This window comes from Macaca nemestrina, chromosome 15, assembly GCF_043159975.1.
Source record: "Macaca nemestrina isolate mMacNem1 chromosome 15, mMacNem.hap1, whole genome shotgun sequence".
Classification (NCBI taxonomy): domain Eukaryota; kingdom Metazoa; phylum Chordata; class Mammalia; order Primates; family Cercopithecidae; genus Macaca; species Macaca nemestrina.
The window spans coordinates 15,439,285-15,466,807 of record NC_092139.1 but is presented as its reverse complement, the minus strand read 5'-3'; the positions used below and the strand labels follow the sequence as shown (position 1 = coordinate 15,466,807).

Genomic DNA, 27,523 nt, shown 5'->3' with positions numbered 1-27,523 from the left:
TGCAAATATGTATATATGAATGTCTTTATTTAAAATGCTGATATTTAAAATGCTGATATTTCATTCCTCATGGACTTTTGCATGAGTATTGATTTTTAAAAAATATTGCATTAAGATATTATTTCTCTTGATTACTCAGTTTTTGGGTGCATCTTACATTTGCATCAGAGGCAAGTGCCTCACTCTCTTTATGCTGGTCCTTGCCCTGCCTTGGAGCTGGGCAATGAATGTGCGGAAGGCAGGGATGAGGCAAGGGAAGCCTCTCCTTCTGGCTCCTTCCAGCATCTGGGCTCATCAGCACATGACTAGAATCCAAACCTAATCTGAACACATTTTGTTCCTTTAAAACAGGATTTATTGAGAGCTGACTGTGCGCCAGGGACTCTGCATACATTATTTTATTTTATCCTTACCACCATCTCTGGGGGTAGATATTTGCTCATTCAATTGAACAGACATTTGCTTAGGGCCTACTATGTGCCAAGAGTATACGCTGGCATTTGTGCTGGCCTGGCAACCACTCCCGATTCTTCTGGTAAGAGCACCCCAGTTTTCCTTAAGGGAACCTACCTCTTCCCTTTACCGTCCAAGTGGTTTCACCTGGGCTTTCTGTACCCATCCCTCAGACTCCAGGGGTGGGGGTGTGATCCAGGTGACCCAATCAGCATACTCCATCCCTCTTGCTCTAGGGGTTAGTTATAGGACGAGTATCTAACCCAAGTTGGTCCAATCAGAGCGAATCCTGGGATTTTTGTGCCCTGTTGGGAAAAAGGGCTGACTTTCCTTCTGGATTCCTAGCTGTAAGAATTCTGTAACCCTGGAATTCCCTATGAGAGTCCACTACACGGAGAGAGAGGAAAAACTCATTCTTTATGATGTCTTTGGAGCCCCTGGATCCAGCCACACCTGAAGTCAGTTACCCTAAGATTTTTCAATTCTGTGAGTTTATACTTGTTTTTCTTTTTAAAAGTCAGTTTGAGAGAGAGGTTGAAATCCTGTGCTTGGCATCTTTGTACATTTTTTCCTTTAATTCAGAGATGAATCCTGTTGGGAAGGGGCTCTGATTGTAAAAGAACTCATCTTCAGAGAGGGAGGTGACTTATCCAAGTTCACACAGCAGGTTAGTAGTTGGAGCTTGAATTCAAGCCCAGGTCTCTACTCCTGAGCCTTTCTGCCGTTCCACATGGTCTGAGCGCTGGACAAGAGGGTTTGTGTGAGTATTAGTGACATAGACCCGAGTCCTGTTATGGCCACTGTTTTGCTCTGTGACCTTGATCAAGTCATTTGTCCAATATGAGCCTCAGTTTCCCATCTGAAAAAATGGTAGTGCTTACCCCATCATGTTGTCATGAGATGATCCATGTAAGTAAAGTACTCAGAGAAGGGCTAGACATGCGGCAATGAACATAAACTATTGTTACCATGGCTCTCTTTTTTTTTAGATTTTTTTTTTTTTAAATTTCATAGGTTTTTGGGGAATAGGTGGTATTTGGTTACATGAGTAAGTTCTTTAGTGGTGATTTGTAAAATGTTGGGCGGTATACACTTCACCAGAGCAGTATACACTGAACCCAATTTATAGTTTTCCATCCCTCACCCACTTCCCACCTTGTGCCCCCAAGTTCCCAAAGTTCATTGTATCATTCTTATGCCTTTCCATCCTCATAGCTTAGCTCCCACTTATGAGTGAGGACATAATGTTGGTTTTCCATTCTTACCATGGCTCCCTCTTTGAAGGAAGAAAGGGGACCCAGGGGGCTCCCCTGCCACCCTGCTCCCATCCTCCCCGATGGCCACAAGCTCCCAGCAGCCCTTGATGGCACCTTCATCCATCTTCTGCCAGACACACAGAACTGGCTTACTTACCCGGGAAGCAGGCACTTAAGGAGGCGCTTCCCCAGTTTCTCTTTTAATTTTCGTTACATAAATTTCACATTTCCTGGAATAGAGAGCTTGAACGTCTGGACTCATTTGGAAATCGAGTCAGCAAAGGGCCTCATTTATATTAATGGGGCCTCGAGCCTGACTTGAGATGTGGCAGAGACAAGGATGGATGGCAGCAGTTCGTAGGCCCAGCCCTCCAGGCTGAGCTCAGATGCTGCCTCAAGAAGCAGATGCCTCCAGATTTAGGCTGGGATCGTTCCCATTGTGTGGGGGGGCTCCTGGATGCAAGGGCGGTGTTGGCACCCCTCCCCCACTGAAACCTTCCCAGTGGCTGCTCACTGCTCTCAGAGGGAACTCCAGTCTGCTTAATCTGCTTGACAAGGAGGCTGCGTGATGGACCCCTGCTAATCTCCCTGCTCCTGCCCACCACTCTCCTCCCTCATCCTTTTTCAGTCCGGCTGGCCTCCTGAGAGCATTCCTGGCTCAGGGCCTTTGCACTTGCCGTGCTCTCTGCCTGAAAGGTTGTTCTCCTATCTCTTCCTGTGGCTAGCTCCTTCCATGTCTTGTCTCACAGTCACCACCTCAAGGAGGCCTTCCTTGATTGCCCATCTGGAGAAACACTCTCCAGTTACTTTGTATCACACCCATTTCATTTTCTCCATCACACTGAGCAATAGCTTGTATTTTCTTGTTTAGTTATTTGCCTATTTATTTACTGGCTCTCTTTTCCATGAGAGTATAAACACCATTAGAGCACAGACTACATGTCTCCTTCAGCTTTGGCCCCCTAGGATCTGGCTCAGAGAGACAGATTTCTTAAGCACCTTAATAAATATTTGTGGAATGAATGCCTGCACTCATTCAGCAAACCCTTTCTGAGTGCCTGTCTGGTGCCAGGCTCTATTCTGGGTGCTGGGAACACAGGTAAGAAAAAGATAAGAGGCCGGGCACGGTGGCTCATGCCTGTAATCCCAGCAATTTGGGAGGCCAAGGCAGGTGGATCACTTGAGGTCGGGAGTTTGAGACCAGCCTGGCCAACATGGTGAAACTCTGTCTCTACTAAGGATGTAAAAATTAGCCAGGTGTGGTGGCACGTGCCTGTAATCCTAGGAGGCTGAGGCACAAGAATTGCTTGAACCTGGGAGGTGGAGGTTACAGTGAGCTGAGCTCGTGCCACTGCACTCCAGCCTGGGCGACACAGTGAGACTCTGTCTCAATTAAAAAAAAAAAAAAAAGAGAGAGAGAAGATTGTTGCCTGCATGGAACTCGTGGTCTGGCACAGAGAGGAAAACACCATAGTAACGAACATTTATTGAGTGTGACAAGGATTTCACAAACAGACATCACATTTAATCCTAACTATAGCCCTCGGAACTATGATTTGTACCAGTTCATGAGGCACGGAGAGGTGAAATAGCTTGCTTAGGGCCATACAGTTAGAAAACAGAGGAGCCAAGATTGTGGCCAGGCCATCTGGCTCCCCACTCTGCTAGTTTAACCAGCTCACTGAAGCCACTGGGAGTTAAAGCCTTGTGCTGTGAAACCTGTGATGGGGGAGGCTCTGGAGGCTGTGGGAGCCCAGAGAAAGCACCTGACCTATTAGGTTCGTGCAAAAGTAATTGCAGTTCTTGCCATTGAAAGTGATGGCAAGAACTGCAATTGCTTTTCATAACCTAATAGCTTTTGATAGGAGAAAAGATGAGCAAAGCCTCCTGAAAGATGCAGTACCTAAGCTGTGTCTAGAGTTTATTTATTTTTAACTTTACGTTATAGCTTAAGAACTTTTAATATCTCCATGCTGTCCACAGTTAAAATTTGAAGTAATGCATAGTATTCCAGTGAGAGGCAGCACCATCCATCATTGTTGGGGAGTTTCATGCTTACAATTTTGAGGTTCTCTTTAATGCTTTGAGGACCAACTCCCTGGACTTACTGGAGTAAGGCAGTGCTCAGGTTTCGGCTCCTCCCTTTACTTGGCTCTGAGGATTCTACATGCCTGGAACAAGGGGCATCTCCAAAGTCACTGACGTGGCTAGATAATGGATAACTAGAAGTGCCCGCCCCCTCCACCATCCTTGCCTTGATGCCAGGTGAGATCCAGGCTCCTCTGCCCCAAGAAGGGCTGAGCTTACCTTATCTCCAACTCAGCAGGTCCTTGGAAATTAGATTGTTTTAAGGAAATAAAGAAGTGTGATATTTCAACAAGATACTAGAACAGCGGTTGCCTCTGCAAAGGGAAACTGGGTGGCCAAAGGATAGGGTAAGAGGGAAATTTTCGGGCCAGGCGTGGTGGCTCACACCTGTAATCCCAGCACTTTGGGAGGCTGAGGTGAGTGGATCCCTTGAACTGAGTCCAGGAGTTTGAGACCAGCCTGGACAACATGGCCAAACCCTGTCTCTACAAAAATCCCTTCAAAATTAGCTGGGTCTGGTGGTGCATGCTTGTAGTCCCAGCTACCTAGGAGGCTGAGGTTGGAGGATCACCTAAGCCTGAGAGTTTGAGGCTGCAGTGAGCTGTAGTGGCACCATGCACTCCAGCCTGGGTGACAGAGACCCTGTTTCAAATAAAAAAAAAAAAAAGGAGATTTTCTTTGCAGATCCTTTTATACCTTTCCCATTGGGCACCACGTGAAATTATTACCGAGTTAAAAAAAAACCATTTTTTTAAAACGTAGAATAAGTTAATGTATTATTTCTGCATATCAGTCTGTGGACTAAGCTTTATACGATGCATTCATTCTTTTCATTTACCTCAAATGTGGGAAGTAGCTATTATTGCCTCTGCCTGACAACAAAAAAAAAACTGAGGACTGGAGATGGGCTGTGCCTTACCCAAGCTCGAATGGTGAATTAGTGTCAGAACTGAGACTCCACTGGGTGCAGTGGCTCACGCCTATAATCTCAGTACGTTGAAAGGCTGAGGCAGGTAGATAGCTTGAGCCCGGGAGTTTGAGACCAGCCTTGGCAACATGGTGAGACCCCATTTCTACTAAAATAAAAAATACAACAGTTAGCCAGGTGTGGTGGCATGCACCTGTAGTCCTAGCCACTTGGGAGGCTGAGGCAGGAGAATTGCTTGAACCTGGGAGATGGAGGTTGCAGTAAGCCAAGATTGCACCACTGCACTCCAGCCTGGGTGACACAGCGATACTGTCTCAAACAAACAAACAAACAAACAAAAGAATTGAGACTCTACTCCAGGCCTTCTGACCTGTCCAGGGGGTCTCCACTTCTCCAGGTACCCCTTACTTTACTAGCAGAAGCCATGCGGAAGTGTGGACAGAAGGGCAAAGATACCTCTGTAGTTATCACCTACAGTAGGGTGGTCACACGTCACACCGGTGTTACGCAATCTGGGCTCAAATCCTGGGGCTGTCCCTGGCCTGCTGCGTGGCCTTTGGTAAATCACAAAACCTCTTGGGCCTTGGCTCTGTGGTAGCTGGGCTCCAAGATGGCTCCAATGACTCTTACCTTCCGGCACTCACTCCTTCGTGTGACCCTCTTTGGCAGTGAATAGGGCTGACCTGTGGGACCAACAAGGTATTTTGGAAGTGACTGTGTGTGACTTTCACAGCTAGATAATAAAGGATATTCTCACAATGGAATATTATTCAGCTTTAAAAAGAAAGGACGTTCTGGAGTATGCTACAACACAGATGAACTTGGAGGACATTGTGCTTCGTGAAATAAGCCAGACACAAAAGGTTATATATTATATGATTCCATTTATATGAGATACCCAGAATAATCAAGTTCATAGAGACAGAAAATGGAGAGGTGGTTGCCAGGGGCTGGCGGGGAAGAGTAGAGAGTTACTGTTTAATGGGTATGAAGTTTCAGTTTGGGAAGATAAAAAAGTTCTGGAAATAGATGGTGCTGCTGGTTGCACAAAAAAGTCAACATACTCAATATCATGGAAGTGTCCAGTTAAAAATGGTTAAAATGGTAAATTTTATGTTATGTGTATTTTACTGCAATAAAAATATTTTGGGGGAAAAAGACATTATGGTTTCTCTTTCTCTTGGATCACTCATTCCGGGAGAAGCCAGCACCTACGCTGTAAGGACACTCAAGAAACTCTGTGGAGAGATTCATGTGCTGAAGGATTGAGGCCTCCTGCCAGTAGCTCCACATCAATATGCCAACATGTGAGGGAGCCCTCTTAGAGGCAGACCCTGCAGCCCGGTAAGCCCCTGGAGAATGTCAGCTCTGGCTGACATTTTTTTTTTTTTTTTTTTTTTAAGAGATGGAATCTTGCTCTGTTGCCCACGCTGGAGTGCAATGGCACAATCATAGCTCACTTCGGCCTTGAACTCCTGGGCTCAAGCCATCCTCCCACCTCAGCTTTCCACATAGCTGGGACTCCAGGCATGTACCAGCATGCCTGGCTATTTTTATTTTTATTTTTGTAGAGATGGGATCTCACTGTGCTGCCCAGGTTGGTCTCAAACTCCTGGCCTCAAGTGATCCTCCTGCCTCGGCCTCCCAAAGTGCTGGGATTACAGGCAAGAGCACTGCGCCTGGCCCTGGCCGACGTCTGTCTTGACTGCAACTTCTCAAGAGAGTCTGTACAGGAACCATCCAGCTAAGCCAACTCTCAAATACCTGAGCCACAGAAACTGTGTGAAATGTAAGTGACGATTGTTGTTTTAAGCTGCTAAGTGTTGGGATAATTTGTTACACTGCAATAGGTAATGAATACAGTTCTTCATCTGTAAACTAAGGATTGTGGTAATTTCACAGCGTCATTGATGATGATAATTTCATGATGACTCCTCTGATGATGACTTCATAGTTTGTATTTCATAGGGTTGTTGCTAAGAAATTAGCAAATGCTAATTAGTGCTTGGAGCAGTGTCTGGCACCCAGTAGATGCTGAGTAAATGTTAACTGGTTTCATTTTATGTTCTTTGTGATTTCTGGCACTGTGAGATGCTGAGCCTGAACATAGATCTGCCCCCCCACCTTTTTTTTTTTTTTTTTTAAAGATGGAATCTTGCTCTTGTCACCCAGGCTGGAGTGCAATGGCATGATCTCGGTTCACTGCAACCTCTGCCTCCCGGGTTCAAGCGATTCTCCTGCCTCAGCCTCCCAAGTAGCTGGGATTACAGGCATCTGCCACCACACCTGGCTAATTTTTGTATTATTAGTAGAGACAAAGTTTCACCATGTTGGCCAGGCTGGTCTCGAACTCCTGACCTCAGGTGGTTCACCTGCCTCGGCCTCCCAAAGTGCTGGGATTACAGGTGTGAGCCACCATGCCTGGCATAGATCCCCATTAAGGAACATAGCTAGGCCCCAGGCTGCAGTGGGATAATAGAGATGGTTAGGATGAGAGCTACCATTATTGAACACTCACTCAATGCCTATTCATAAGCACTTCATATCCTTCCATTGAAGCCTTAGCAGCAGCCCCTTGAAGTAGGTGCTATTATTTCCCCCATTTGACAGACTAGAAAATCAAGGTCCAGAGAGAGAAAATGACTGGTCCTAAATCACACACCAAATAATTGGGGTAGCCAGGGTCTGAACTCAGATGTTTCAGACCCCAAAGTTTCTATTCTAAACCACTAGGCTGAGCTGCAGCTTGACTCCCCATCCCACATCCCCACCCCTGACACAAAGCTTATCTTTTCCCTTTACCAGTTTCCTGCTTATTGGTACAGAGTTAATTGCCCACACATCTGAATGGAATCATTAGTTCCTTCACCTCCTATCTGCAGAGTGTCAAACTCCTTTGCATTCAGGAGACTGGAGAGTACATTCCATTAGAAGTTTGTTCTTGTGATCCATGTTCCCTCTCCCAGGCTATCCCCTTCGATAGCTAGGATTGGGAATAAGAATGCACACATGTACAGAAAAGCACAGAAACATCTGCCCTGCCTTAGTTCCCTACAGCGTCTCATCAGAGGTGGTTTCATTTGCCCCAGGCCTTTGCAGTCTGGCACCTTCAGACATGCCACCAGCTGGCTCTCCTAATAGTTGCTGTGGGGCCATGTGGTCATCAGGAGGGACAGGTCCTCAAACAGGCGATGAGCTCAGGACATGGGCATTGCCGCACCTGCTCCTCTCCCCAAGGAGGGGGGAAACTGTGCAGCCACTGACAACATGGCCTTTTATAAGCTTGAATCTGATGTGCATACTTGTGTGTGGGCAGGAGAGCAGACAGGGACCAAGCCAAGGCTGACAGGGATCAGAGGGAAGGACAGGGGTGTTTGCGGGTGCCTGCAATGTGGCAGTGGCTGAGCTGGGCCTGCGTACCTGCACACCATTGTGTTTCAGATGTTTTTGACTAAGTTTCAGGATGAAGTGTATTTTGCAGCATGACCTGTAACACACACACACAATTGACATGACAGTTTCATGAATCTGTACTTACCTTTTATGAGCAATGCTTGATGACTTCAATTTTATTCTAGTTTATTCTACTCCAGTCTATTTTATTCTTTCATTACAAAACTGCTAGTCATGACCCATGAAACATATGTCAAAACCCCCAAATGCAGGAGTTCATAATCTGGGTCTACAAACTTGTGTAGAACAAAACTGTATAATTTTATTTTTACTGACCTCTAGGTGAAATATAGCACTTCCTTTAGGTATGAATATAGGCAACAAATCATAGTAATATGTTCCAGTGACCTTGTCATACACACAAAAGTCACAGGCTGGGAGTGGTGGCATGCACCTGCAGTCCCAGTTACTTAGGAGGCTGAGGTGAGAGGATTGCTTGAGCCCAGGAGTTTAAGGCTGCAGTGAACTATGATCATGCCATTGTGCGTCAGCTGGAGCGACAGAGTAAGATCTTGTCTCTAGAAGAAAAATCACAGATTGTTTTGTATCTCATTATGATTGTTTCAGATATCTCAAAACAACATTTATGATCTTCACTACCTCAAAATTGTGGTCAGTATTATACTTAGTGCTAGATCTTTTTATTTATTTGAGACAGGGTCTCACTGTGTTATCCAGGCTGGAGTTCAGTGGCTCAGTCATAGCTCACTGGAGGCTTGAATTCCTGGCCTCAAGTGATCCTCCTGCCTCAGCCTCCCAAAGTGCTAGGATTACAGATGTGAGCACCAGGCCTGGCCCTATCTTGTTATTTAATTTGTTAATAAAGAAGCACTTGTATTACTACATCACACATCTAAAATATTTTGGTAATTGCATTTCAGTAGGTTTCCTCTGTAAACCTATGTATTTGGCCAGGTGCAGTGGCTCACGCCCATAATCCCAGCACTTGGGAGGCCAAGGCAGGAAAATCACTTGAGGCCAGGAGTCCGGAGAGCAGCTTGGGCAACATAGTGAGACCCTGTTTCTACAAAAAATAATAAGAGACTCCGTCTCTTAAAAAATAACTGAGCGTGGTGGCAAGCCCCTGTAGTCCCTGCTACCTGGGAGGCTGAGGTGGGAGGATTGCTTGAGCCAGAAAGATCGAAACTGCAGTGAGCCATGATCATGCCACTGCACTCCTGCTTGGGTGACAGAGTGAGACCCTGTCTCTTTAAAAAAAAGAAAAAAAAAAAAGAGAGAGGAAAAAAAACCCCTCATGTATTGGCATTTAAGTATTATTCTGAGTCTGAGAAGGGAGTCTGTGGGTTTCATTGGACTTGTGAGAGGGTCCGTGGCACACAGAGTTTGAGAGCTGCTGCCCCAGTGGGTCCTGATACACAGTTCATGAAATGCTACCCCATGCTGAAAGCTCCTGGGGGGCAGAGCTCCGGAGTCTTGAACCTCAAGCCCAGCATGGAAATCACATCGGTGGCCAATGTTTCCATAGCACATATGGTGCCAGCCTCTGTACGAGGCCCTTTGCATGGATTATTTCTTTTAATCTTTACACCAACTCTTGTGTGAGGGGTACTATTCTTAGCCCCATGTCTCTGTCTCTTTACCCAACTTCATTTTTCTTCTCAGCACCAGAAGTGTCATATATTTTTATCTGTTTATTGGCAGCCTCCCCCACTGGGATGTGTGTCTCTTGAAGGCAGAGATTTGCTTTGCTGAGTGCTTCATCTCCAAAATATCAAAATATGCAAGACCTAAGGGGGTACCAACAATGCAGGAATCATGCTATGTCACATAACATGTTCACACACACACAAAACCTCAGAAGTCAAAATAAGGAACATTTTACTGCCTTTTTTTGAGGGGGAGGGGGACAGGGTCTGGATCTGTCACCCATGCTGGAGTGCAGTGGTGTGATCATGGCTCACTGCAGCCTTGAACTCCTAGGCTCAAAAGATCCTCCTGCCTCAGCCTCCCAAGTAGCTGAGACTACAGGCACACGCCACCACACCCAGCTAATTTTTTTTTTTTTTTTTTTTTTTGAGACAAGAATCTTACTCTTTCACCATGCTGGAGTGCAGTGGTACGATCTCAGCTCACTGCAACCTCTGCCTCCTAGGTTCAAGCAATTCTTCTGCCTCAGCCTCTTGAGTAGCTGGGGCTACAGGCACACGCCACCACGTCCAGCTAATTTTTGTATTTTTAGTAGAGATGGGATTTCACCACATTGGCCAGGATGGCCGCGATCTCTCAGGACAACTCGTGATCTGCCTGCCTCAGCCTCCCAAAGTGCTGGAATTACAGGCGTGAGACACCGTGCCCAGCCTAATTTTTGTATTTCTTATAGAGACGGGGTTTCACTACGTTGCCCAGGCTGGTCTTGAACTCCTGGGCTCAAGAGATCCTCCTGCCTTGGCCTCCAAAGTATTGGGATTATAGGCATGAGCCACTGCACCCTGTCTGTAATATTTAAAAAAAAAAAAATTAATGCCCAAATCCATAAACAAAATGTCAAATTTTCAAGTAAAGATAGCATCCAACCTCCCGCATGTGTACATTACTGTCTGGATCTCCTTACCCTGTTACTAGTCCTGAGGGGCTTAAAACCTAACAGTTGCTAAAGTGAATTAACCTCATTCTGCAGATGGGGACATTGAAGCAAGGATGCTAGAGAACTCTTCGGTGCCAATTGCCAGTAAGTGGAGCAGTCAGGATTTTGAACTCAGACAATTGAGTTCCAGACCCATCTTTCTTAAACCCTGCACAGCCAACCTCATGAATTATCATGCTTGATCTTTTTGGTAGAGGCAGTAATCTGGTAAAATCGGATAGGTTTGAGTTAAAACCCCAGTTTTGGCTGGGTGCAGTGGCTCACGCCTGTAATCCCAGCACTTTAGGAGGCCGAGGTGGCGGATTACTTGAGGTCAGGAGTTTGAGATCAGCTTGGCCAACATGGCGAAATCCTATCTCTACTAAAAATACAAAAATTAGCTGGGTGTGATGGCACACGCCTGTAATCCCAGCTACTCAGGAGGCTGAGGCAGGAGAATTTCTTGAATCTAGGAGGAGGAGATTGCAGTGAGCTGAGATCACACCACTGCACTCCAGCTTGGGCGACAGAGCAGGACTCTGTCTCAAAAAGAAAAAAAAAAATCAGTTTTGCCCCTTCTTAGCTGGGTGATCTTGGGCCAGTCATCTCAGTGCTCTGTGCACAGATTAAAGAGGGGAGAGGGGACTGGAAGGGGATCAGAATGTGGCTACTTCATTAGGTGGGCCCACAGTGGGTGTGTCTGAGAAAGAGTGAGGAGACCGGGATGTTAGAGCAGGCACCATTGGGTGAGAGCCATGGGAGATGAAATAGAGAGGCATGCAGGAGCCAGTGGATGTAGGGATTTGCAGGCCCAGCCAGTGACTTTGGACTTTATTTAACATGTGACGGAAAGCCTTTATTTAACATGTGACGGAAAGCCTTTAACATGTGATGGAAAGCCTTTGGAAGGTTTTGATGGCAAAGTGACATGATCAGACTGACAGAGCTTGACAGGACCCCTCTGGCCATTATGTTGAGAAGAACCTGAAAGATCAAGGGCAGAAATAGGGAAGCTGGTCTGGACACAGTACAATATGAGGGCAATAAACAATGGTGGCCTGGCCCCAAGCTGCAGCAGTGGAGGAGCAAGAAATGCAGATCCCAGATCTATTTTGAAGGCAGAGCCCGGAGGAACGGCTGACAGGCCATTCATTTCAGCACTGTTTGTTATAGCAAAAGTTGAAAGCAACTGAACATTCAGGAGTAGGAGACTGGCAATTACCACGTATAATAGAACACAACATAGGCTATGGAAGAATGAGGAGGCTCTTCGTGTATTAATACAGAATGATTTCCAAGATACATTAAATGAAAAAAGCAAGATGCAGAGCAGTGTATATGGCACTTTTACTCTTTGTATGGGGTAAAATAAAACAAAGCAAAACAAAACAACACACACACGCTACACATCGGGTATATGTATGTGTGTGTGTGTTTGCAGAAATGATCTCTGGAAGGATACATGAGAAACTAGTGGCAGTAATTGCCTCTAGGGACAGGAGGACGGGGGTGCAGGGGTGTAAGGGAAATTTCACTTTTCATTGCACCTTTTGGATTTGAGAGTTTTGTGCCTCTTCTCAACTGGAGGTGATGTCCCCCAGGGGACATCTAGCAATTTCTGGAGACATTTTTGGTTGTTGCAACTAGGGGGAGGTATTACTGGCATCTGGTGGGTAGAGGTCAGAGATGTTGCTAAACACCCTACAGTGCCCAGGGCAGACCCCACAACAGAGCATGAGTTGGCCCTAAATGTCAGTAGTGCTGAGTTTGAGAAGGTTTGATCTATTAAAAAAACATAATAAGGCTGGGTGTGGTGGCTCACGCCTGTAATCCCAGCACTTTGGGAGAGCAAGGCGGGCTGATCACCTGAGGCTGGGAATTTGAGACCAGCCTGGCCAACATGGTGAAACCCCTTCTCTACCAAAAATACAAAAATTAGCCAGGTGTGGTGGCGGGCACCTGTAATCCCAGCTACTCAGGAGGTTGAGGCAGGAGAATTGCTTGAACCTGGGAGGCGGAGATTGCAGTGAGCCGAGACTGTGCCACTGCACTCCAGCCCAGGCGACAGAGTGAAACTGAGTCTCAAGAAAAAAGGGAAAGAAAGAAAGAAGGAAAGAAGGAAGGAAGGAAGGAAGGAAGGAAGGAAGGAAGGAAGGAGGGAGGGAAGGAAGGAGGGAAGGAAGGAAGGAAGGAAGGAAGGAAGGAAGGAAGGAAGGAAGGAAGGAAGGAAGGAAGGAAAGGAAGGAAGGAAGGAAGGAAGGAAGGAAGGAAGGAAGACATAATAGAAGTTTTGTTTTTTTCAGGTTGGTCTTTATTCTGAGATTGTGTATTTGATGGGTTTGATATATCCTTTGTTTTACTAAGATAATATATAGTACATGATAGTCACTTTTTCCACATCTTTACTTGGCAAAATAAAATGTCAGCAAGGCTTATACACTTCCTTAAGCTGAATAAAAAATTATCTGGGCATGGTGGTAGGCACTTGTAGTCCCAGTTACTTGGAAGGCTGAGGCAAAAGGGTGGCTTGAGTCCAGGATTTCAAGGCTGCAGTGAGCTAAGACTGCACCATTGTGCCCCAGCCTAGGTGTCAGAGTGAGACCACATCTCTAGACAAATAAGAATAAAATTTTTTTTTACCTTATGACATCCTAAAGTCTGGAAACTACCCTTTTCACTCAATGCGCTTTTGAGAGGTAATGATTTTAAAATATGTCCACAAAATATTTGATCCTTTTTCCCCAAGAGGTAGAATTACCTCTCTCTAAGTGTGAACTGGATTTGGTGACTCACTGCTAACAAATAGAATTTGGTGTGAGTGATGGTTTCTGATTTCTGAGACTAGGCCACAAGATGCATTGCGCCTTTCTCCTTACCCCTCTCTTTTGGACCACTGCCCCTGGGGGATGCCAGCTTCCGTGCTGTGAGGACATTCAAGACCCCTATGGAGAAGTCCACATGGTGAGCAACCGAGGCCTTCTGCCAACAGCCAGTAAGGAACTGAGGCCTCCTCAGTCACCTTAGAGACAGGTCTTTCATCCCAGTCAAGCAGAGAACTGCAGCTGGTGTCTTGATTGCAACCTAGTGAGAGATCCCTAGCCAGAACCACTCAGCTAAAGATGCTCCTGTACTCCTGACCCACAAAAACGACGAGATCATAAATGCTTCAACTTGCTAGAGTTTGGGGGGGGTAATTTGTTACACAGCAGTAGATAAATACAGAAGGCTGGGCACATGGCTCATGCCTGTAATCCCTGTACTTTGAGAGGCTGAGGCGGGTGTATCACTTGAGGCCAGGAGTTCAAGACCAGCCTGGCCAACATGGCAAAACCCTGTCTCTATTAAAAAATACAAAAAATTAGCCAGGTGTGGTGGCATGTGCCTATAATCCCAGCTACTCTGGAGGCTGAGGCACAAGAATTGCCTGAACCCAAGAGGTGGAGGCTGCAGTGAGCAGAGATTGTGCCACTGCACTCCAGCCTGGGCAACAGAGTGAGACTATGTTTCCAAAACAACAACAAAACCCCCTAAAACACAAGTACAGAAATCTTTGAGCCCTATCAGTAAGGCATGGATCACAGAAAGGTAGCCTATGGGCTCTGGTCTGCCTACAGATATATTTCATCTGGCCAGTAAAGGACTACAAAAAATGGAATTAGTCACTAATATTTATTTTCGTTTTTTATTTATTTTATTGTTTAGTAGAAACAGGATTTCACCATGTTGGCCAGGCTGGTCTCAAACTCTGCCTTGGCCTCCCAAAATGCTGGGATTTCAGGTGTGAGCCACATGCCCAGCCATAGTTGCTAACATTTAAAAGTTGGGTATTTCCTGTAAAAATCCAGATTTCTGACTTCTCTTAGAAAGATCTAGCATTGCTGGGCCCACATCCCTATGGGGTAACAACCAGTTGGAGATGAATAGTGTTCACCCCTTTAGACAGGGTGTGTGTTCTCTTTTTTACCACACTCACCATCACCCCCTTATGTCTCTTAGTTAGGTTGCTTTACTCATTTATGTTACCTGCTCTGCCCTAGTATTCATTTGAGCTTATACCTTCTATTGTGGGATAGTTTTTAATGAGATGCCTAGGCACAGTTGACATGAGAACTAAATGACCAGAGTTGGAACTTTGATTCATGAATGTCATATAGGGTGGGCTACCACTGGCTTACACAGCAGGGGTGACAAACCAGTTATATTTTCATGTCCTCCCTCTTCCAGAAAAAGCTGATGCCGCCTAGAGACAGGATCCCCGATTCAAGTCCCCTTACAGCGCTTCCCATCTCACCTCCCTGTGCCCTCCAAAAAATAAATTCCACCAGGCTTGTTTTTTCCATACCTTTTATTGAACTCTGCAGACTTCATTAAAGGACCATTTGCTTAGAAATTCTTAAACATTTGGACATATTTTACAAGACAAGACAGCAGCTGGAGGTCACACAAAGATCACAATTTCATCTCACCACATGCATAAAAAGACACTGGGATTTTTGTTTGTGTGTGTGTGTGTGTGTGTGTGTGTGTTGCGCACATGTGCAACGCTCGTTTTCACCTTTACGGGAAGGACTAGAGACGTTAACTGACGAGAGATGAATAGGACCCACAAATGCACCCCCGAGAAAAGAGTGGCTGAGGACATTGGTCATTTATGGCTAATGTGATTGGCTTGGCCCCTGTCAAGGGTGGGGTGATCAGAATGGCTTTACTGGCAGAAAAGCCCCAACCTCACACCACGACTTCCTGGGAGAGACAGGGTCTTAGCTGATGGAATCTGGGGGCATACTATCATGACGGCTTTGGGGCTCAGAAAAAAGATCTTCGGCTCTAAAAGCTGGAGGGCAGGCTGGCGTTAATATCCAGCTGGACTCCCATGGCTCAGGGAATGCGATCCAGTTTCCAGATGTCAGCTCCTGTGTTTCTGCCCCAGCAAGTCCCAGACCAAGGGAAGTCCCAACTTCGAACCCTTGGCTTAGTCCATTGGAAAACCACTTGGTGGTCACCCCCATGGGTCATGCGTGAGCTAAAATAGAACATGAGGCTGAGAAATGCAGGGTAGGGGAAGAGGAAGGAGGCCGGAGCTGCCCTGTGGGCCCCCAGGAAGTGTGGCTCTGAGAGGGCTGTGGTCCTTATCAGCTTGGGGCCTACAAGCATCAAATTGAGATGTCATCTTGAGTCAAAGAACAGATGACATTGATGGGGCAGTTATGGGTTTCAGTGGGAGAGGGGCTCCTCATTTTTCTTTTCTTCGCCGTTAGGTAGGGATTCGTTAATTCCCCCATTCACTCATACATTCACGCATCCAGTCGTCCACTCAGAGGCCAACCAGTCACACATTTACTCACTCATAAAAACACAGGTTGGATGACCATCATGTGCCAAGGGCATAGGTTGGGGATAACCCTGAGTTCCTGGTGCAGAAAATAAGATTCTCAATTTTTGACCTTGGACTGAAATCAAGATAGGCCTGGAGAATCCTCCCTGTTCCCACCCACTCAGGCACACTCAGCTCAACCAAGAGGGAGGCCCAAACCCCAGTGAAGTCCAAGGGATGGAGCCAAGCTGTGGAGATGTCAGAGTTTCTTGGGCATCTTCTCTGCTGTCTGCCTCTTTCCAATCTTCGTTCAGCTCAGGGAAGCAGGAAGTACAGGAAGATCCCCCTGAATGGCCCTTGAGGGCATCCTAATGGGACGGAATTGGGAGTTTCCTACATTTTCACGAATTATCTTATTGTTGCCTCCTTGGGTTGCTGCAACTTGAGTGATTCTGCAGGGCAGAGCCTCCAGTGAAGAATTGGGAGGAATCTTGAAAACTGGTTTTTATTTTATTTTGGTTTCAGAGGAAGGTGGCTGCTCATTCTACCCATCCAAACATATCATCCTGCCTAACCTCATAGTAAAACAACTAAAGATCAACCGGTCTTGGGTTCACCCTGAGGTTGAAGTGTCACTTCCTCCCAACCCACCATGCATAAACCCTCTCTTGTCAAATGCTTTCCTTGGAGAATGCAGTATACAGGCTGATTTGGGATGGAGGCCACAGCTGCAGGAGAGCAGGCATTCTGCCTGGAGGCAGCCAAGAGCCTGGTTTTGCTGTGAAACTGGATTAAAAGCTGCCTTTCACTTTTGACCCCTCTGGATTTTTTTCATCGATGGGGACTTTCAAAGGTCTTGAGTGGGATTTCTTATTTGATTTACCAGAAAAACAAGCCCTTTTGGAATGGATTTGTTTTGAAATGGGTTTGTTCCCAGGCAATTTGCTGTTGCCTGGGAAGTTGTTCACTGTGGGGATGGCTAGTGGGGAACAGATATCATTGCATCTTTTGTACAGAAAGCCCCAGGCTCATGAGGGCACAGGAGCTGGGTGGAGGGGCTGAAGCACCATAAAACAGCCAGCCAGGGATGGGGAACAGCGTGGATTGCTCCTTGGCTGGCCTGGGGAAGTAGCATGAGTCTTGTCCCAATGTGGTACCTGGTAGGCCATTGGGGATGGGTTGGATTGGTGACTGACAGTCATTAAAATATTCCAAGACAGGGAGCCGGAAGGAAGCAGACTTGTGTTTTGGGCACACCCTCTGACAGCTCCAAAGCCCAGAAGTTGTATTCCTGCTAATTGTGCTGCATGCCTTTGCCTCAGTGGCTTGAGCTTGTGTCCAGAGTGTTCAAACCACCTACACACACATACACACACACACACACACACACCCCCCAAGAAACAAAGATGAATTTCTGTGGTTGTTCAGCCCAGTTTCCATGCAATGCTAGGGCCCCTCTGCAATGCCCATTTTGTGCACCATCTAGCCAGCCTCTCTTTAAACATCTGTGATATAAGGGAGCTCACTGTCCACCATGGCATTGAGTTCCATGGTCAGACAACCCAGCCTATTAGGAGTGCTTCCTTAATTTGAGCTGAAATTGACCCCATCCCTTTCACACAATAGAAATTTTCGGAGAACTTGCATACAGCCAGCTGGCAGCTAAGTGGTTTTTTTCTTCAGATGCACTGCCCCACTCCACCCCATCCTGGACAGCCTTTAGGAGATCTTTTCAGGATCTTTGGAGGGAGGAACAGAGAATTAGGTTTATAAGTGAAGATGAGGGTTCCTTCGATTAATGGAGCCCCACCCAAATTCAAGCTGGCGTTTGGGGAAGTTCAGGAGAAATTCTAGGTTAAGATAAAACCGGGGAGAGTGGATGGAAATGCAAACTATATAACCTCTTTCTTGATGAAAACAGCAACAGCCATAGGCAACAGTGTTTGCTCATCTGGGCATCAAACCCAGGAAACTACTGCCAGACATTTTTTTTGTTGTTGTTTTTGTTGCTCTTGTGCAAAGGAAAAAAAAGTCTTGTCTGTTTCATTTGACTCTGGTTCAAACCAGACTATCAGAGGTTTTTGGGGTGGGAGAACTCTGATCAGGGTCACAGTCCAGAATAATACAGTTCATATTTGAGTTGGCTTCCTCTTGGCAGTTATCCGATGGGATGGCTCACTGCCATCTGAGGGTCCCAGTTTGGCTCAAATTTCTGATTCTAGGCAGAGCCCTGAGCCCTGCAGCTGACAGTGGGGTGGGTGGGATACCAAAACCTAAGCGAATGCCAGTTGGAGATTATTTGGGCTTTCTTCATCTTCCTGCGTGAGTTGACGGATGGAGAATCACTTTCTGCTGAAGATCCTGCCTAGTGAGATGTCCTCCTCCTACCCAGGGCTGAAAACTGCCTCGTGGAATTAATTATCAGGACCGTCCAAAACTCCCCCAGGCGTGGATAGGTGGAAGCTGGAAAACTGCCCCTGTCCTTGCCACACACCTCTTGCTCTATGGAGCCAAGCAGCTGGCAAGGGAAGGGGAGATGAGCTAACAGATTTGGGGATATCTCTTCTCAGGGTTTGGCTGCAAGGGTGTCTGGCCACTGTTTTTTGGTGAAGCTGTTAGAAATGGATTGAAATGGGCTGGGTGCGGTGGTGACTCACAACTGTAATCCCAGCATTTTGGGAGGCCGAGGCAGGCGGATCACCTGAGGTCAGGAGTTCAAGACCAGCCTGGCCAACACGGAGAAACTCTGTCTCTACTGAAAATACAAAAATTAGCCGGGTGTGGTGGTGCACTTCTGTAATCCCAGCTACTCAGGAGGCTGAGACATGAGAATCACTTGAACCTGGGTGGAGGAGGTTGTAGTGAGCCGAGATCATGCCATTGCACTGCAGCCTGGGCAACAAAGCAAGACTTTGTCTCAAAATAATAATAATAATAATAATAATAATAATAATAATAATAATAATAAAATAAAAATAAAAAATAAACAGATTGAAACAAGGAACTGATAAACAAGTCGGTGAGATCTGAGGCCCAGCATGTTCTTGTGAGGTTCACGAGAACCTGAAAAAGCTCTGACCTTCAGATCTGATTGACGTTACAGGCTGACAGGGTGCTGGACATGGGAGCAGCCCAGCCAGGAGGGACTCACATGTGTTCTGGATCTCAGAAATGTCAGTGATGAGTTTGCTTGCATGAGATTTTTGGTTCCCCAGAGAGGATGAGAAAACTCAGTCCCTTCAGATCCCTAAAGGGGTGTGGGATATAAGCGAAACCAGCCCACATCCCATCCTGATTTTGAGGGCCATCTGTAGCTCCACTTCCCTGGGTCTCATTCCTGCATTCATGCCCTGGATTCTTAAGAACAACGAATAGGAGAAACACACAGAGTTGAATGAGGAAACTCACAGCATTGACAGACTCCAGGCCTAGTGTCAAGAAATGCCTACACAAGGAAGTCAGACCCCAAAGTCTTTCCCCACCCTCAAGAAATCAGAATCAAAAGGAAGAAAACCCAAACAGCCCAAGGGACAATGGTAGGAACTGCAAAAGACCAGAAAACATCAGCTACGATAATGACCAACAATGAAACTCCTAAGATATTGTTCTGTATTACAAAAGAAGAAATCAGACTCAATTGCCCTATTATAAATTTGCTAAAAATACATATATATATATATTTTATCTGAACAGAAAAATAGACTACTCTGAGATGCGTGGACATTCTATGACATAGTCGCGCATCAGATACTTCTAGAGCCAGAAAAATGGCAACAGAAAATGCAGAGGTAACTCTTATTTCTGGGTGTAGCCAGGACTGGTTTGGGTTGCCTGGGCTGAGCGACATGAAAGCATTTGGATGCTGTCCTATAAGCAGTGATAGGTGAGGAAACATCAGCTCAGGACTGGAAGCTTTCCATTGTCCTGCCGGGGTCTCAGGGGAGCCCCTTCTCCCTCCTTCCCACTCTGCAGCTACAAAAAAAGTCCTTTCCCAAAGAAGCACGTCCGGAGGCTTTTTGCCTTGCTCTCTTTTGATTCAAAGTTACTTGAATTGAGGCTGGAAAAATGCCTGGGGTATTGTTACTTGAGATTAGTTGGTAGAGAAATAACAGGAGAGAGATTAGCAATAGAGACCTGGCTTTAGTGGCCCTTGTCCGTGGTGAATTTTAAATATCCCCTTGTCCATGGAACTAGACACTCCAGCTGGGACTGGAGCAAGACAGAAATATACAATAGTTACAAATATCAACAATACATTACAGTTTTACAGAAGAGAATACTGTTTTGTTTTTCTCCTTAGAAACATGGATCTTATTAGGAGAAAGGGCAGAGACGAGGCTACAGTTACCAAGACACATGGAGAAGCTGGGAGTCAGTTTGAAAAAGTTTGTGTCACCAGCAGTTTTCAGGGGCAAGCTGGGTGGGTTAAAAGAAATGGCCTCCTCAGGATTTTGTCGTTTTTCCTTCTTACTCTTCTTCCTTCTTGATCCCCAGTCCTTTGGAGAAAGGGACTTCACGGGAACAAATGTTCTCTCCTCCTTTTATCTTTCCCCTTGAAGTGTGCTTAAGATAGAATTCCTAAAGAAGGCACTGAGAAATCTACTGCACCAAAGTCCTGTTGGTTTCTTTTACCCAAAGATAAAAAGGTGAATATACTGTCTCCTCCAAAGCTTCCCCACCTCTCTCACCGCTGGTGGCAGACTCTCCCCCGTGTGATTGGGACACATAGCTACCTGGTCCCTAGCCCTTTCTGATAATGGTGTAAGTTGGAACGCAAGTTCAGCTGGGTTCTTGATGAGTTTCAGTGAATTCGCCAAACTGACCAGCATCCATTCGCCGCGTCCAGCCCCTAGTTTGCTTGTTTGGGTTGACTTGTTTCTTTCTGCTCTCATTGGTTCAGGAATGAATGGGAAATGGACCAGCAAGTTAAAGCAGGATTTGCCTTTAGACCATTGCTTTCCTCTTCTCTATCAAGACCTTTCTATCAAGTGAACTTCTCAGTGAAGACTGTTAGGTAGATTCCCCAGTGTGTGTGTATTCACACATGTAGGTACAGGTGGGGTGGATGCATATTAAAATTTGGATATGTTCTTTTTTAGCGGGTGGATGGGCTGGGAAAACTTATAATACTCTATTTCGAATTGAGCACAGAATAAAAGCTATACTCCCCCAATACATACACACGCAAGTAAAAGAAAAAAAAAAACCCAGTCGAACCCAAACGGAATACTTTCTAAGGCATAGTATATGCTGAATTTCAATTATTCTGTTTCTATAAGAACTCTATAGGACTCTGGCTATGAAGCCTGAAAAGGTAGGTTCTTAATGATACTTCTGAATTCGTCTTTCAAAAGTGACTCAATAAAATGCTACTTTAAGGTCGGACAAAATGCACAAGGAAGGAAGGGCCAGGTCCTACATGACCACAGAAGGCAGAAAGGGCCTTTGGTTACAAGGAGAGTTGCACCAATTGGTTTCCACTTTTTTTAAAAAAAAAACAACAACAAAGAAAGCATGTTCAATCTGTACACTTCTCATCTGCTTCAACCAACAAACGAAATGCCTCGACTGGAAGAAGGGGTGGTAAGTTCCTTCTCAATATATATGGCTATATTGAAACATGTTCACTTTCCTGATATGTAAAATAGACTATATTATCATTATTATTAATTTTTACAGATAGCATCAGCTCTAAAAATATCTGAATTGGAAATCACAACTATTTACTTTTATCAAAAAGCATTTGTTTTTTTCCCTGAATTTTCACATTTGTGCTGATGGTGGACATTAATGGTGATGAAAACAAAGAAGAGACATGTGAGATGGTCGGAGAACTGTCCCACAGTTGTTCCTCAAGAGGCCCCCAGCTCAGACTGCATGTTCAGCAAAGTGTTTTGGGAGTGCTGCTTCCTCTGCCTGGCACAGGACGCCCTCACACTCTCCCTGCCCCTAAGTCCCTTTGTAGTTGCTGCGTGAATACTCTGAAGATACCTAGGAAGAGTGACGTTCTCGTTTTCTTTGTTAATGCAGCAAAGAACAGGGCTGCTCCCTCTTGGGGGGATCCACAGTCTCTGGAGATGCTGAGAAGTGTTATGAATTGGGTTTGTATACAGCAGAGGAGACGTATTTTTAAAAGTGGTGGAATGATCCCATCTCATCATACGTGTGGCAGGTGGCTCAACCTTATGCCTTATGTATGAAGGGCAGGCAGAACAGCTCCATGATATTTGTGTACTGAGAGGTGAATCATGCCATTGTACTAACAGGCAGACCAGCAACAGATGATATTGAGACTTAAGACTCGGTGAACCAATACTATATCTTTCTTCCATTGGGAAGACATATGCCTGTTACTGTATTGAGGATAAGCAGAACTACACTATTGTACTTGGGACATCATCCATCAATATTACATTAAGAGAACAACATTGTTCCATTGTACTACAGACAGGCAGACCAATAACATGTCATCTTTACTGACAGGTGAGCCAACACTATAGCATTGTATTCATCAGTGGTTCAACCCAATGCCACTGTACTGAGGAACGGCCAACAACACCATGCTGTTGGACTAAAAGCAGGCAGGACAATGTCAGGTCATCAAACTAGGACAGGAAAACCAACACCAAGAAATACACCAGAACCACTCAGGATGCACACGAATACTTATTGCTTTTGTCTGTACTGGCTGCATCGATGGCTGCAGGAAGGAGAGTTGAGCTTTGAGTACAGACAGTGACACTGAAAAACCAATAGCTGGTTGACAAGAAAGAGAACAAAGTAAAACACCCAATGTCCAACTGTCACTGTGTCCTTTGAGATGTGCATGTCTCCTGTATACTCGACTTCATGAGAGGCCCCACCCAAGGGGCAAGAACCCCTCCTGACCCATGAGGGTTAAGGGAAGGCTTCAGAGGGGCGGGGAAGGAGCCCACAGACTTTGATATGGCAGACAGTAATACCAGCACAATATTACCCACGGTGGCCAGAAACAGGCAGGTAGCAACAATCCAACTACAGTCCCAACAATTGGCTCACGGGAAATAGTGCTTGTTTTAAAGTGCAAGATGTTGACACTGTCCCTGGCAGAACCTATTTTTGAAAAACATAAAGTGCTTTTTATTTTAACTTTTTTTTAACTTGAAAACCACAGAAAACAAAACAGAATTTCTATTATAGTAGGTACTTTCCTTGCTGCAGCAGGAATTATTCAGTCTGAACTGGGCATTTCAATGCGGGGTATTTTTTTCCTTTCATTTTTGCAAGTAAAAAAAATCATATTTTTATACTGTTCTTCAGTAACACACAGTCTCTTTGAATAAACTATTTCTTTTGCATATTTGACACTTGCATATCTTTTGAGTCTACACTAGTGATGTAAAGAAAGCGTGTTCCTCCTCCAACCCTAAAGCAATGCTCTGAGTTCATGCTGTTGGCTGGGTTCCCACCTTCTGAACCCTTCCCAGATTGCCAGGGGGCAATTAGAATTGAGTACAAGTGGTGCAACTCACCCTGATGGTATCTCAAAATAAAATCTCAGGTACTACGGAATACTGAAGTCAATGAAGACATTTGAGTAAGGGTTTTGAGCTGGGATCGTGGCTTATGGCGCAGAGACTTCCCCGTGACCAGTCATTCCCTGTAGCTGTCTAACAGTGGAATCCATCCAGGAGGTGATGGACAGGTGTTCCTAGGGGTGGCCGGGCAACATTCAATACCAAATTGGTCAACCCACTCTTTCAACACCAGCCGCTTGTTCCAGCATCCTTCTCCAGCTGAAGCCAGGAGGATTGGAAATGTTGCCCTCCAAGGCTGAGATGGAAAGCCATGAGAGAAGAATGGGGAGTATGTGGCCTCAGTCCTGTCTAAAGTGGTGGTAGTGGTGGCTGTGAGTTACACTCATGTCATCTCCCAAAAAGGGCAATAGAGTTGTTACAAGGAGGTGCTGTGCCCTATGGCTTGGCCAACTTCATGCTGATGGACCTGTCATGGCTCTCAAGGTCTTAGGGAGCCTTCTCTGGAGTCTCTTTTCTCTCTGAGGGCTTTACAGGGCCTTTCTGTTCCAGAGTTCATGCAGAAAAGCTCTGTGGCAGGTAAGCTGGACAGCTCTCCTCTTTGGACCTCACCCAAAAGTCTCTCCTCCAAGGTGGGGCAGTTCAGATGCTCTGGTCTCGTGTGCTTCCATGGGCTCCTCCCCCTGGCAACACACGGATGTCAGGGGAGATATGGTTTTCAAGTTTGCACTTTTCCTGACCACTGGGGCCTTTTCCAGTCAATGCTTCTGTGGAGTAAATACAGTTCTGCCTTAAGAACTTAGGGGAGGTGGGTAAAGGGGAGCTTTCAAAGTGGTTTTTCTCTGATCTTGTCCCTGTGCTGAACTTCGGACTGGTGCTCCCAGGGAGGCTTTTGGGGGGGCTAGAGTCCACACTGTAGAGCAGCTGCCCCTCATCATCTGTGTCTGCGTCAATGTACTGGTGGACACCCGCCTCAAAGTTGAACGCTATTGCTGTGTGTTTCTCAGGAGACCGGGGGGGTGTCTTAGCACTTGCTGTGGTGTAGATGGAGGACTCTGGGCTCAGCACAGCCTTGTCCAAAAGTGTGGCACACTCCAGTCCAGCGACAGCAGCTGCAGCACTCCCCCGGTTCCTAAGAGGGTCATGGTACATCCCTAGAACGGGGAGGAGTGGACTGGGGTCACCCTCCATGAAGTTGACTTTAAGTGCTCGGAGCTTCAAAGGGTTGTTATTTTTCATGGAACTCTTGGGGCTCTCAATGAAGAAACTAGAGTGCTGGCTGGCATCAGGGCTGGGGTTGGCCTCCACGAACCTACCACCACTGGCACCCAGAGCTCCTCGCCAGCCCACTTCTGGGGCTGTGCTGCCCCCAGTCTTGCTGGGGAGTGATGTCAAAGGGCTGTGGGAGAATCTGGTGGCCTCAGGGAAGTCTGTGGCACAGCTAATGAAGCTATCAATACTCGACATACTTCGCATGTCGATGACCCCTTCTGTGCGAGTGGGCAGAGGGGCTACGGGGCTAGGGACACTCTCCATTTCAAGTTCTTCCTTTGGTTTGCTCTGTGCTGCTGACTCCTTGGTATTGAGGATGGGTTGGGATTGGGTCTTGGCCATCTTATTGTACATGTCTTCCAACTGCTGAACGTTCAGGTGCTGAGGACTAGAAGATGATCTGGCTTTTTCAGGGGATCCCTGCTCCTTAGTTTCAAAGGACTTACTTGAGCTGGTTTCAGACAGTGTTCTCTTTGTCCATTTCCATTTGTTAGGAGACAAGTGGTTATCTTGTACTTTGTCTTTCTTACCCATATTCTCCCCATTTTTCTCAACCACAATGTCCATCATCTCAATGCTCCGGGCAAAAGCATCCTTCATGTTCATGGATACGATGCTGCCATTCCTCTTGGCTCTCTCTAGAGCCTCTCGCCGTTTGATTGCTTTCTCCTGTCTCTTCTGCTCCTTATAGAACTCAGAGAAGTTATTGACGATGATGGGGATGGGAAGAGCAATCACCAGGACTCCCGCAATGCAGCAGAGTCCCCCAACAATTTTCCCTAGGAGAGTCTTGGGGTAGATGTCTCCATACCCAACAGTAGTCATGGTGATGGTGGCCCACCAGAAAGAGGCTGGGATGCTTTTGAACTTGGTGTCGTCCTCATCCTTCTCAGCAAAGAAGACAAGGCTGGAGAAGATCATAATGCCCATGGCGAGGAAGAGGATGAGCAAGCCCAATTCATTGTAGCTCCTCCGCAAAGTGAAGCCCAGGGACTGGAGGCCAGTGGAGTGGCGTGCAAGCTTAAGGATGCGGAGAATTCGCATGATGCGGAAGATCTGGACCACGCGGCGGACATTCTGGAATTGCAGCACGCTCTTGTTGGATTCGGTGAGGAAAATGGTGACATAGTATGGCAGAATGGCCAACAAGTCAATGGCATTGAGTGGGCCCTTGAAGAACTTCCACTTCTTGGGCGAGGAGAGGAACCGCAGCAGGTACTCCATGGTGAACCATGCGATGCACACAGCCTCCACGTGGGCCAGCTGGGGGTTGTCTGTGGACTGGCCGAACTCATCGAGGCTCTGTAGCTCAGGCAGCGTGTTGAGGGACAGGGCAATGGTGGAGAGGACGATGAACATGATGGAAATTATGGCAAGGATCTGTGAGGAGAAGAGAGTGGGATTTAGTTATCAACCACCTCATGGGATGATCATCATAACACCCTGGATCTACAGGGCACTCCTCAATGTTCAAGAGCATTTTCACATCTCACTAGTCATTTAATGAGCCAAAAAGAGAATTTGTTGTAATCCATTTATTGTCCAGATGTGGAAACCAAGGCCCAGAGAAATGAAATGTTTTAAAGCTATCAGCAAGCCCAGGGTTCAAACATACTTTTTCAGATAGTAACCATTTTATAGGCCCTGAAACACTGCATTCTCTGTTGCAACAACTCGACTCTGTAGCTGTAGCATAAAAGCAATCTTGGATAATACATAAATGAATGGGCATAGCTGTGTTTCAATAAGACTTTATTTACAAAAACAGACAGTAGACCGAATTTGGCCTGTGAACCATGATTTGCTGACTTCTGATCTAGACCAGTGGCTCACACTGGGTGGGGAACTACCTTCATGGAGATGATACTAATGGTAATAGCTATCCTTGATTGAGTGTTCGTTGTGTGCTAGGCACTTTCCATGAAATAGCTCGTTTCATTCTTATAATAACCCTGTTCAGTGCTATTAGCTCCATTGAACAGATGCGGACATTTGGGTTTCCACAGCTAGTAAGTGGAAGGGCCAGCATTTTAACCCAGGTCTGGGTGACCCAAGAACATGAGCTCTTAAGGCTGTGTTAAAAATCGGATGTGGCTGAGTATGGTGCCTCATGTCTGTAATCCTGGCACTTTGGGAGGCCTAGGCAGGAGAATCGTTTGAGGCCATGAGTTCGAGTCTAGCCTGGGCAACATAGTGAGACCCTGTCTCTATAAAAGAACAAAAGGAAAAAAAAATCAGATGAAAGCTAACCTTTTGCTGGAAAAATGCCTAGACTTTCAAGATTTTGCAGGTAATTCCTAGGGAGGCACAGACATTCTGGGCCCATGTTAACTCTTGACTGGAACTATGTGCCTTTGAGGGCTAAAGACCTTAGCTTAGCTACCTTCGAGTGCCCTGGATCAAGAAGAGGGCTTGGCCCAGAGAAAGGGCTCAATGGATATATGTTGAAATTAATGGAATCTAGGCCAGTCTACAGACTGTGCAGGAAAGCAAACAGATGTAATCAATTGCTCTGAGGGTCTTTTTTTTTTTTTTTTTTTTTCCAAAAATACAAATCCAATCACACTACTCCTTTGCTTAATAAATCTCCAGGGCTCCTCATGAAAAAATCCAACCCCCTAAACCTGTCTATTGGGTCCCCTATACCTGTCTTTCTTTTGT

General features: G+C 46.0%; 1 protein-coding gene across 2 annotated transcripts in view; it reads right to left on the bottom strand.

Moving 5' to 3' along the window:
• Positions 1-15,089: 15,089 nt before the first annotated feature.
• LOC105470702 (potassium voltage-gated channel subfamily B member 1) overlaps positions 15,090-27,523 on the bottom strand; it is a 119,962-nt gene continuing 107,528 nt past the window's right edge. For both annotated transcript variants that reach the window (XM_024789404.2, XM_071079159.1), the window contains exon 3: positions 15,090-26,242. In XM_024789404.2, the coding sequence (XP_024645172.2) occupies positions 24,233-26,242 (2,010 nt within the window). In that variant the 3' untranslated portion in view covers positions 15,090-24,232. The remainder of the gene's footprint in view (positions 26,243-27,523) is intronic.